The sequence below is a fragment of the Crocuta crocuta genome, unplaced genomic scaffold (assembly GCF_008692635.1).
Source record: "Crocuta crocuta isolate KB4526 unplaced genomic scaffold, BGI_CrCroc_1.0 scaffold273, whole genome shotgun sequence".
In the NCBI taxonomy this organism is placed as follows: Eukaryota; Metazoa; Chordata; class Mammalia; order Carnivora; family Hyaenidae; genus Crocuta; species Crocuta crocuta.
The window spans coordinates 6,559,797-6,570,747 of record NW_027529425.1 but is presented as its reverse complement, the minus strand read 5'-3'; the positions used below and the strand labels follow the sequence as shown (position 1 = coordinate 6,570,747).

General features: G+C 66.7%; 1 protein-coding gene across 1 annotated transcript in view; it reads right to left on the bottom strand.

The window, feature by feature from the left end:
• INTS1 (integrator complex subunit 1) overlaps positions 1-10,951 on the bottom strand; it is a 27,921-nt gene that overhangs the window by 5,075 nt on the left and 11,895 nt on the right. Inside the window, exons 16-37 of the mRNA XM_077758852.1 lie at positions 10,812-10,872; positions 9,727-9,924; positions 9,507-9,636; positions 9,087-9,266; positions 8,855-9,004; positions 8,253-8,432; positions 8,065-8,169; positions 7,718-7,885; positions 7,526-7,637; positions 6,523-6,684; positions 5,719-5,865; positions 5,356-5,454; positions 4,975-5,099; positions 3,789-4,043; positions 3,207-3,366; positions 2,835-2,975; positions 2,426-2,591; positions 2,217-2,340; positions 1,567-1,697; positions 1,053-1,140; positions 744-970; positions 530-653 (exon numbers count right to left, since the gene is read on the bottom strand). Of these exons, the coding sequence (XP_077614978.1) occupies positions 530-653; positions 744-970; positions 1,053-1,140; positions 1,567-1,697; positions 2,217-2,340; positions 2,426-2,591; positions 2,835-2,975; positions 3,207-3,366; positions 3,789-4,043; positions 4,975-5,099; positions 5,356-5,454; positions 5,719-5,865; positions 6,523-6,684; positions 7,526-7,637; positions 7,718-7,885; positions 8,065-8,169; positions 8,253-8,432; positions 8,855-9,004; positions 9,087-9,266; positions 9,507-9,636; positions 9,727-9,924; positions 10,812-10,872 (3,233 nt within the window). The remainder of the gene's footprint in view (positions 1-529; positions 654-743; positions 971-1,052; positions 1,141-1,566; positions 1,698-2,216; positions 2,341-2,425; positions 2,592-2,834; positions 2,976-3,206; positions 3,367-3,788; positions 4,044-4,974; positions 5,100-5,355; positions 5,455-5,718; positions 5,866-6,522; positions 6,685-7,525; positions 7,638-7,717; positions 7,886-8,064; positions 8,170-8,252; positions 8,433-8,854; positions 9,005-9,086; positions 9,267-9,506; positions 9,637-9,726; positions 9,925-10,811; positions 10,873-10,951) is intronic.

Sequence of the window (10,951 nt, the reverse complement as noted above, 5' to 3'; positions counted from 1 at the left end):
CCGACTCAAGCACCACCACCTGATCCACCCAAGGCAGTGAAGGTGGACGCCACATGAGCCCGCACGCAGGCCACACGGTTTGACAGCCCCGGTGTCCACCCAGGGGGGCATGGGCAAGCTGGTCTGGCTCCACATGGTGGACGATCCCACAGCCACGGAAAGGAGCAAGCCACCCCCATGTGCCGAGCACGCCTGGATCTCGGGACCACGCAGAGGCTCTGGGGAGCACACCTGTAAGGTGGTCTCTGGGGAGGATCACCAGGGGCACGAGGAAGCATCCCGCCTGAGGCCCGGGTTCAGCCGCACATGGCCACCGACGCCTGCCGTGCCATGCACCAGGCAGCAGGCTGTGCGTCTTCATGCCTCACGGAGGGAACCCGGGGGTGTGGGGACATGGCCCCTCCGCTCCACCAGCCACCCGGACACACCGGTGTCACCCACGTTCCCACTTCAGCTGTAAGTCTGAGCAACCACACTTCTCCATGAGCCTGAAGTGGCTGCCCCGTCTCCGCGCGCCCCCGTCGCTCACCTTACAGGTGCTGCCGCCCGCAGCGCCTCCTCCATGCAACAGAGCCTCAGGCGCAGGCACCCGCAGCTCCGGCCACTGCAGGTACAGCTGCACCAGCAGGTCCCGGCAGCGCCTGCCTGGCACGCTGTAAGACATCAAGGTGGGGCTGTTGGGCGTGCAAGGCTCCCGGGGGCAGCGGCCTCACGGCCCGCGGGCGGGGGGTGGCCACACTCACCTGTCGCCCCACTGCTGGATACAGCTCGTCAGGTGCGCCGTCACCTTCCTGACACTCTCTTCGTCCCCGCGGCAGCAGCTGAGCAGCAGGGGCAGCCGGGCCTGGAGCAGGCTGCAGGCGGCAGCATCCCCGTCCTGGCTCCGGGCCTCCGCCTCCGCCAGGATCAGCTCCGCCAGGCCGATGAGCTCTGGTGCCCGGACCCGCAGCGCCGGCTCTTCCCGCCGCTTCTGCAACCGGTGACCACCCATCAGCGCCAGGCCACACTGGACGGGCTAATGTGGGCCTCGCCCCCCATCCCCTAAGACCTGCCTGAGGGGTGCGCTGGTCACGGCCCTGCCAGATGCGTGGCACGTGGATGCAGGCCCACAGAAAGTCCAGAGAGGCCGCAGGGTCGAACCTGGAAGGGCGCGAGAGCTCCGTCTTGGTTTCCAGGCACAGAACAAAAATCACAGTCATGACAAGAAAACAGAGAGCAGGACGCATCCCAGTGATGGGAGGTTTGGACCGTGGACACCGCTTTCCTGTGAGCTCTCAAGGTAAGGGCTGCCTGCCCCGCCTGACCTCTCCGTGCTGCACAGCAGCAAAACCAATGGCCCTGCCCCTGCCCTCCCCCGGCACCTGGGACCCCTGCATACGCCATGGACAACAGCCACGGGCACTCTCTGGGGAGCGGATGTTCCACCTGGTGGACGCCCAGGGAGCTCTGTTATCCCCAGGGCGGTAACACCCACTGCAGGGCCCCCTTCCAGGCTCCCAGGGCAGCGAGGGCCAGGCAAGAGCCCCAGGCATCCAAGGAAGCCAGGCGGGGGTGGGGGGCGCGCACCTCTGCTCCCGGTTCTTGCCCAGCAGGATACGGATACACTGGTGCAATGTGGCCCAGCTGGACTGGTGAGTAAGGAGGGCCAGCAGGTAGGGTCGGAAAGACGGCACCTGGGGGCCTGGATGACCTTTGCCCTGGGGAAGAAGAACACCTGGGATGGTCCCCACTGGGCTGACCGGCCTGTCATCTGCTGAGTAGGGTCAGCAGACAGGGTCCTGCTCCAGCCACAGGGGACCCCCCCTTCTTGGGGGACAGTGAGCGCTGATGGATCCCCATCTCCTGCCCCAGAACCCCGGAGGCTCGTCTGAAGACTGCTGTGGCCGCAGGAGCACCTTGGGAGGCTCAGGGACGGAGAAGGGCTATCACCACTCGCTGAGACTTCCAGGCCCTCCCCACGGGCTCCTCGGGGGACCTGTCCCTGGTGGGGAGCCGGGCTCCACTCTCGTCTGGCTTCCCAACAGCACCTCCCGTCCCTGCACGAGGCCCTGGGTCACAAAGCGCCGGCCCTACCCTAGCCCGCCTGCCCTAGCGACCAGGTCTGAGTGCTGCAGCGACAGGAGACGAGGCAGCTGTCCGGGCTGATGAGGGCCCGGCCCGTACTTCCGCTGGAATGGACGAAAAGCCAGCCCGTGTGGGGCCGGAGCACAGCCCACCTTGGCCCGGGAGAAGAGCAGCCGGTGCTGCAGGTCGGGGCAGCTGCCGATCACCTCGGGGTCCAGTGTTTCCAGCCAGTCGACCAGGAGCCCGGAGCAGGGTCCCAGCTGCACGGCCTCCGGACTGAAGGGAACGCAGGGACAGGTCAGAAACAGACATCTGGGGCTGCCCGCGGGCAGGCCACAGCCCTGCCAGCCCCCCAGCTTACCCACAGCCATCGGTCTCTGGCTCCCCTGAGGCTGCAGGCTCCTTCTCCTGTAGCAGCAGGGAGCTCACCACCGCCACGGGCCTCAAGGTGGGGGACGCAGTGGCGAAGAGTGCAGCCAGCAGCTCCTCCAGGTGAGGCGACCCCACCTCAATCAGGCCCCGGAGGACTGCAGAGGAAAGGGCGGGTTTCGTGTCTCTCCAGCTCAGGGGACCGAGGCGCGTGGGCCTAGACCACCTGACTCTGGGACAGACAGGCTGGGGCGACTCTGCCAGGGCAGAGAAGAGGGGGAGGAACCCTCCCGGCAGACCGCCACTCCTCTCCACAGGCCCCATTCTGGCCCACCTAGGAGACGGACCCCTGTGCCAGGCAGCCAGGCCAGAAGTCCTCACGGATCCCTGCCCAGAGTTACCTTTGCCAATAAGCTCAGGCTCCACGCCACACTTCTCTCCCGACCTGAGGGTGGTAACCACGGCCCGGACGGTAGAGTTGACCACCTCCAAGTCCCCACGGAATGCCAAGGCCTCAGCAAGGCGCAGGAGCCCGCTCCGTGCTATAGGCAAGTGTGCGTGTGACCCGGGGTCTGGTGCAGGCCTCTGTCCCCACTCCTCCATCTGCCCTATCCAGGAAGCCCCCCTCCCTGGGCCCTACACACCTTTCCCACTGAGGATCCCACTGTGGTCCCCAAAGCCCTCCTTTTCCAATCTCTGGGCCATGTCCACGCTGATGCCCACCTGGGGGCCCACCGAGCCCAACGGCCGGCACCCCCCAGGGGAGCCCTCACCATCACTGATCCTGCGGCGCGCGGAGCACTGGGCAGCGAACAGCTTGAGCTGGGCCTGCAGGGGCCCGCCCTCCCCAGCAGGGCCGTCCAGCCACTGCAGCATCTGCATGAGCACTTTGAGAAAGAGCGACGAGAAGCCAGTGTCCTGCGGCACGCAGCGCTGTGGGGGGACTGCAGCTCAGAGCCCGCACCGGGGAGGTGGGGAAGGGCTTGGGGGGACTGGGGCAGGGACAGGCAGAGTCACAAGCCATCTCACTGCCCCAGGGCCTCAGATCCTTTGGCAAGCTATTCTATTTGTAAGTGACCCACCCAAGGCTTGAGAAGAAAGACGAAATGTCCCACAGGCATGCACACAGATAGTGCAGCTCACGCATGTGAGAACATGGGTACACGTGGGCACACCAGTGACCCCCACCCCTCGGCGCGGCAACACGCCCAGCCCTGAAGGAGCATGAAGGCCTGGTCGGTGGAGCCTGAGCCCAGACTCAGGGCAGACTCAAGGCTGCGCCGGTGCCGGAGCACCTGCCACCACCCTCCCACGCGGCTCCCTGCAGCCCGGGGCTCTGCCGCATGTGCGCCCACCTGGTACTGGGAGATTTGGCGCAGTAGGGGACAGGCAAGGAAGTGGTGCCGCTGCATGGACACGACCAAGGCACCGCCGTGTGGGGAGCTGAGCAGAGTGGCAATGGCCTGCAGGAGGCGCACCGTGACGCCAGACAGCTCGGGGCTCCCCTGGCGGAGTCGCGCCAGCTCCTGGCCCAGGGCCTGCTGCAGCGCGAGGGCGACAGGGCGGGCGCCTGAGCTCTGCCACCGTGGTCCCGGGCTCAGCGGGAAGATCTGAAGCAGAGCGGAGGGGGGCGTTAGGGGGCAGGCTCGGCAGAGGGGTCGCCCCTGGCCTGCTGCGCCCCACACTCCCACCACAACGGCTGACCCGCTGTTGCCGAACCAGGCCAGCTCTCAGGAGATTCAGGGTGGGCACCCAAGATCCCTGACAAGGGCCTGTGGGGGGATCCCTGCTCTGGGGGAGACCGCAGGCAAGCCCCCACCCTGCAAACGCTGGCCTCTCTGTTCACAGAACAGCCACTGAGCCCAGGGCCTATGCGCAGACGAGGCCGGCAGGGAAGAGCAGAAAAAGCCCACTGGAGAGAAGGGGCGTGTGTACAAGCTCACGCATACAGGTTCATGTGTGCAAGCACGAGAAGGAAGACTGAGCGTTCCGCAGTGAACGTCACCATTCGGGGAGGTGAGAACACGTGTACAGAGACAGGATGCAGGCTCCATGTGCACACACGTGTCGGGAACAGGGAAAGCCGTGGCAGCAGGGCGGTGGCGGCCAGGAAGCGAGCATGCACAGGGCCTCTTTGGCACAGGTGATGGTGCACAGCCCAGCAGGCCAGTCACAGCACGAACGTCAGCACAGCAAGGCCGCCCTCAAAGCGCACGATGCGGCCGGGGGCTCGTGCCACCTGGAGCCAGGCCTGCAGCCGCCCAGCCTCTTGCACCCTGCACTCAGTGGAACCCGCCAGACAACCCACCCGAGGTGGGCACAGGACTGGCTGGCTTTCCAGGAAACAGAGCAGCTGGTCTAGGGTGGCCTAGCTCCAATGAGGGGAGCTGCAGTTCTGGCCCGGGCGCTGGCTCCGGGGTGCCCACCCCATCTGGACGTGGGTTCTGGGAATAAAAGGCCTCTCTCCATATGGGAGGAGGAACTGGACGACCCAGGGTGCCCCGCTTCTGGAAGAACTGTCGCAGGTGGCGGTGGCTATACCTGCAGGACCATGCTGGCCAGGTCATCCTCGGGGCCGAGCACCCGCACCTGGGTCACAGCCCGGGTCCTTCCCTGGCCTGAAGGCTGCTCTGGGCTGCTTTTGGGTTTCGGCGCTTCCACGCTGTCTGCACAGAAAGGAACAGGCTTCGGCTCAGGACTCTTCCTGGCCGTGTCCTGCATGGGCCCAGCACCCGAGAGGAGGCCCTGCGGAGGGGCCCTGGCCCCTGCGGACCCCAGCCTCACTCAGGCCTGCTGAGGCCCATGACGAGCAGGGCCTTTGGGTGGATATCGGGCACCTGCCCGTGCCGAGTGTCCCGTGGGTCTGGAGCCCCCACCAGATGGGCGGTGCGCTAAGGTGTGAGTCAGGGGGCCGGGCAGTACCTCGCCGGGGAGGCAGGGAGGCTGTGAGCAGAGAATGGAAGGTCTGGCCTCCGGACGCTCCTCTCTCGTGCTGAACCTCGACCAGGTGAGCCATGTAATCTGTGAGCCAGCAGCCAGGGTTACGTACCTGTGGCCCAAGGGACCAAGTGCCCCCACCCCACCCCAAACACCCAGTTTCCCAAGCTGAGCCACGGAGGGCCTACTGGTGCTGAGCGCACCCCCACAGTGTCAAGCCCCAGGGCAGGCAGGGATTCCTGGGCCGTGACTGGACAGGATAGCCGGGCTCCAGGCCGGACTTGCTGCCCTCTGCGCCACCCAGCCCCAGGAGCAGCCCGGGAGCCCTTGGCCGGGTCCCTGGCTTACTCTTGTCCATGATGTTCTGCTCCAGGGTCTGGGGGTCGTGGGCCACCGCCTGGTCCAGGTGCTGGAGCAGTTTGCTCATGCTGGACACAGGGATGCCAAAGGACTGCACGAACAGCAGCAGCTGCTGGGGCTCCAGGTCCTGCAGGGCTGGGAGGGACGCTCGCTTGCTGCCCCTGCTCGGTACCCCGGGTCCTCGGGGTCCTCCCTGGAGCCCAAGTCTCTCCCCATAAGGCTCACTACCGGCTTCCCCGGCTCACCAGCCGGGGCGCTGTGCCAGCCTCGTGCCTCCTTCCCTCTCGCCTCTGAGCCCCTCTACCACCAGCTCCCCGTAGCTCACGGAGCCCAAATTCCTTAGTGTGTCCTGCCCCGCGCTTCTCATACTAACCCCGCTATACACGCAAATGCTTCCCCAGCTGCCCTCCACCAGCCCAGTGCTCCCCACCCGGATGCTGCCCTGGCCACTGTGGGAACAGCCTCAGGCAGGCCACCTTGTCCCCACTGCATCCTTCCAGAACTAGGGCAGAGACCCCTTTAAACTCCCAGACCACTTTATCTCTGTCCTCTGGCGCCGTGTGCTCCCAGAGGGGACCTCAGCCTCCCCGCCCGACGGTGAGGGGCTGGCGGGCAGAGGCAGGGGCAGCATGGTGCTTGCCCCAGAGCCTGGCACGGCATCAGGCACACCAGGAGCTGGGGAGCACCTGCCCAATAACGAACACCTCGGAGCCTCGGAGGCCACCGCATCGCTGTCTCCAGCACAACAGAGAGAGCAGAGCAGCCCCCTTGCTGGTCTGGCCCGCCCCGTACCGGCGTCCACCAGGCGGGGGACCTCCGAGCGGATCATGCGCAGTTTTAGCCAGTCGGGCAACAGTAGCGCCTCCTCGGAGGTGTCCACCAGGAAGGCTGTGGGCAGAGGCTGCTTCTCCGGGAACCAGATATCCAGCAGCGCCTGGAACTCACCATCCCCGGCTGCAGGAGGGATGATGCAGTGAGCAGTGGAACGCTGAGGCGAGGCCACCCCAAGCTCCGCGGTGAGGAGCTGAGGGGTGGGAGGCAAGGCCAGGAGAGCAAAACATTCGCTTTGGGGGATGGGAGAGGTGGTCTGTGCGCGGTGCCTGCCCACCCAGCCCCACGATCCCCGCGCCCCCACCACAGCGGAGGCGTTAATGTGCTGAGAAGCCGCCTCAGGGGCTGTGTGTGACCTAGGCTGGCACCCCCTGGGCTCTCGCCCCCTTCTTGCTCCCGGGCCCCGCAGGCTCGCAGACACCGGCCCTCCTGACAGGGACCCCTTCCTGGCAGACCCCGTCCCCTCCCTCCACCTCCAGACACGCCGCCGTGGCAGAGCAGCACACGGCAGTTGGCCAGAACAGGGCCATGAGAAAGCCACCGGGCTAGAGAGGGCACAGCCCCCGGAGGGTCCCAGGCCTCAGACACGGCCCACAGCCAGCGCGGCGAGCGTCGGCCCAACGGGCGCCCCATGTTTACACTTCCCTCCAGGAAGCCAGGGCTTCCCTGGCTGGGCCGCGAGAGCCTGGACAAGCGGACAGACCCAGACAGCACGTCCTGAGGATGCAATGCCACGGGCCGGGTCAGTGAGGATAGGCTGCAACCCCCCGGCTTTTTCATCTGAGGAGCTCCACAGCTCCCAGGACCTCCCGCCACAGGGAGGAGCCACAGTGCTTTCCCCAAGGCTCTCAGACAGGGACCCCACTGCACGGGGACCCGCCCAGAGCCTCGGACCCCAGCCCTGTGCGACCCCGATGGTGGGGCTGCAGTGCAGGGTCACAAGGAGGCAAGCAGGGAGGCTCACCACGGGGCGGCCCCAGCGTCAGGAGGATGACCATGGCGTGCACCACCAGGATGTGCATCGTGGCTGTCTCCCCGCCGCTCCAGCGAAGGAACACCTGGTCCTGGGACTCCGACTGCAGGAGACAAGGAAGGTGGCTGGGCGCGCGGGCGGGGCGCCGGGGGCCTGGGGAGGGGACGGGACCACCAGCCTTACCCAGCTGTACACCTCCTCCCCCTCCTTGCTCTTGCGCATACGCCTCACGTAGCGGGAGAAGATGGAGAGCAGGGCCACCAGCACGGCGTCTGACTCAGCGCTGCAGGAGCGCTTGGAGAACAGGTGGGCCATTATGGTGGAGCGTTCCACGACCAGCCGCGCCACGTCCTGCAGGCGGCGAGCACAGCCGTCAGGGGGCCTCCCCGGCCGGCTCTGCCCACACTTTCACCACTCCAGCCCATCACGAGGTGACCACTGGGCCCGCCAGGACCTCCTGCCCCACCCCTCACCAGGCCCGGGTCACTGTGCACACCCCCTGAAAACGACCTTCCGTCCCATCCCCTCACCAGGGCCAGGTCGCTGTGCTGGCCCTGCTCCTCCACAGGCGTGTGCTGGGACAGGTAGACCAGGTAGGCGCTGATGGTCTGCGGGTCAGTCTCCATGTGGATGGCCTGGGGAGGGAGGACACGTGAGCTTGGGCCGCAGGGCTCCTTGTGCTGCCCCTCGGCCGCCCGGCCACGTCCCGGCCCCATACCTGCTGCAGCGCCAGGGCGGTGGCAGTGCGGACGCTGTCGAACAGGGGCAGCCGGGGCAAGTCCCGCAACAGCCACTGGTAGCCCTGCAGCGTCTCTGCGTCCCCCGAGTCCTCCTCCATCGGGGGCTCCTTCTCCTCCCCGTCCCGTAGACTGCCCTCCGACAGCACCAGGGACAAGCCCTACGAAGAGACACAGGGGGCTGGAGGCCACACCTGGAGCTCGGGGGTGGACGCACTCCCTCAGAGCCCCGGAGACGGGGCTGCCTGGCTGGCAAAGACACGGACTCCTGTTGGGAACACCTGGCCCAATGAGAGAAAGCAGCAGCCAGAGCCCGTTTCTCCAGAAGGTTGTACGGCACCTTGTAGGAGGCGGCAGGACCGTTATGACGTCACTGTGTCTCCCAGAGTTCACATCGGCATCCGGGGAAGGATCCCAGGCAGGTGGAAGAGGGTTTGCCTCTCCCGACCTCACCACTGTCACCCTTCTGACATGAGGAACGGCTAAGCAGCCGCCTAGGTGAGTGAGGTCCCCGTCGGGGCATCTGAGACAAAACCTTGCCGGGGAGCGGAGTCGGAGGGGGGCGGCCCTCCCTGCACCTCACCTTCATGGCCAGCACCCTGGAGGCCACCTGGGAAGAGCCAAGGCGCCGTAGGAAGTAGTCCAGCACCTCGCACGTGGTCTGCTCGTCGGCCTTGGGGCCCAGCAGCAGGTCCTGTAGGCGGCCCAGCAGCTGCCTCTGCTTCTGCTGCCTCTGTGGGGGCGAGGGGGTCGCTCAGGGCCCTGCGCAGCCGTGCGCGGGACCACACGAGACCTGGGGACTCGAGGGCACCGACCTGGCGCTTCTTGGCCTTCTGCTCCTTGCTCTCGCCCTCTTCCTCCTCCTCCCCGGACGTGGCGTCGTCGGCAGCATCGTGCAGCAGGAACTCACATAGGCACTGCACCGGCAGCACGTCCAAGGAGCCCTCGCTTGACTGGACCAGGTCGGCCAGCCAGGGCATGGACTGTGACGAGGCCTGGGCAGGGCCACGGACACACTCAGCAGTGGCCCCGGCAGCCCGTCTGCCCACCTCTGCCCTCCCAAGGCCACGGTTCCCTGCGGGGTGCAGACAGCTGCCTCACGCAAAGGAGCCAGTGCCTGGGTGCCCCCTTCCAGCTCTGGGCTCACCGCCCCGGGCCACGGTCTCAGCCCCCTCCCCCTCCTCCACCCCAGAGCTACTGTCCCAGCACCCCCCCACCCCTCCGCAGGGACTTGCCTGCCTCTGGATGATGTTGAGGAGAAAGTCCGGGCTTCGGCTCCGACACAGCAGGTGCCCGAGGCGCAGGGACTGGTTGAGGCTTTTCACTTGATCCAGGATATGGGGAGGAGGCCTCCGAGGGGGTCCTCTGAAGGTGCCCGGGGCCATGAGCGTGTCAGGGAGCCACCAGTNTCTCTCCCCCCCACCCCCACCCCCCAGGCCCAAGCCCGAGCCGTACTGAGGATCCAGGCTGGTGAGCTGGGACAAGAGAAGGCTGCTGCTCTCGGTGATGGTCTGCTTGGTGGAAGCAGCTGCCAGGTGGCCCTCGAACGCCAGGATCTCCTGCTTCTCCCGCTGTGACGTCTGCAGCTCCCGACTGATCATCTCCGTCCGGGTGTCCTCGTCCGTCAGCGTGCACGGCGGGTAGGAGTAGTTGCTGGGGGGCCGCACAGAGGAACCCGTGACCCTGCCTGTCTGAGGCTCTGGCCAGGCCATCGGCGCCACCGCCAGGGCAGGCCTCTGGGAGAGAGCCCCCATGCTGGCCACCTGCTCTCCTCCCAGGGGACAGCGCACCGGCCACCTCCAGAATCGGGCCCCACGGGCGTCAGAGTCCCAGACACCTGCTGGCCCAGCCTGCCCCGCGCCAGATACCCTCCCCACAGACAGGCGTCTCTGGCCCACGGGGTACCCGCTGGAGGACCGGCTATTCCCAGAGGCATGTGTGGCTCTTCCGGGGGACGTGGGCAGCCCACCATCACGTGTGCTGAGCCCAAACCCACCACGCGTGATGGCTGCTCGCAGCAGATCTGTCCTTAGGGCCCCAAAGCCTGCCCACCACACTGGCCTCAGGACAGCCCTGCCCACTGGGCCAGTGTGGCTCCAGCCTCGGGCCACACACACCTGGTCACCAGGGACCACACACACCTGGTCACCAGGGACCACGGCGGTCACCATGCTGGCCCCAGGAAGCGCTCCTGTCTGCGCCTGCTAAACCACCCGGTCTGCCGCGCCCCTCACCTCCAGGCACCCTCACCGGCTCCATCGATAAGCCAGCCCACACCACGTCAATGGAGATCCTCAGCCACCAAGGCCACCCCTCAATCCTACTCCCTCCTCACCCCCCAGGAGGGAAGGGACACTAACGCTCGCGGGCCCAGACTCAGAAACTCGAGCCCGCGACAGGAGGAAACCTGAGCAGCTGCACAATAAACTAGATGCTTTAGAGTGAGTGGAGGACTCCGAGGTCCGCTCTACCTCCCAGCGTCCTGCAGACAGGGCCCTGCCCCTGGCGCCCCGGCCCCAGTGGTGTGCGAGCCCACGTACTTGGTCATCACCATCTCCATGAGCATCTTCAGTGTGGGGTACTCCTCCCAGGCGGCCAGGCCTAGGGGGCAAGAAGACAGCAGGTGGCGGCCAAAACCTAGCACTCCTGCCCCCCGCCCCCCCCCCCGCCTGGGTCCTAG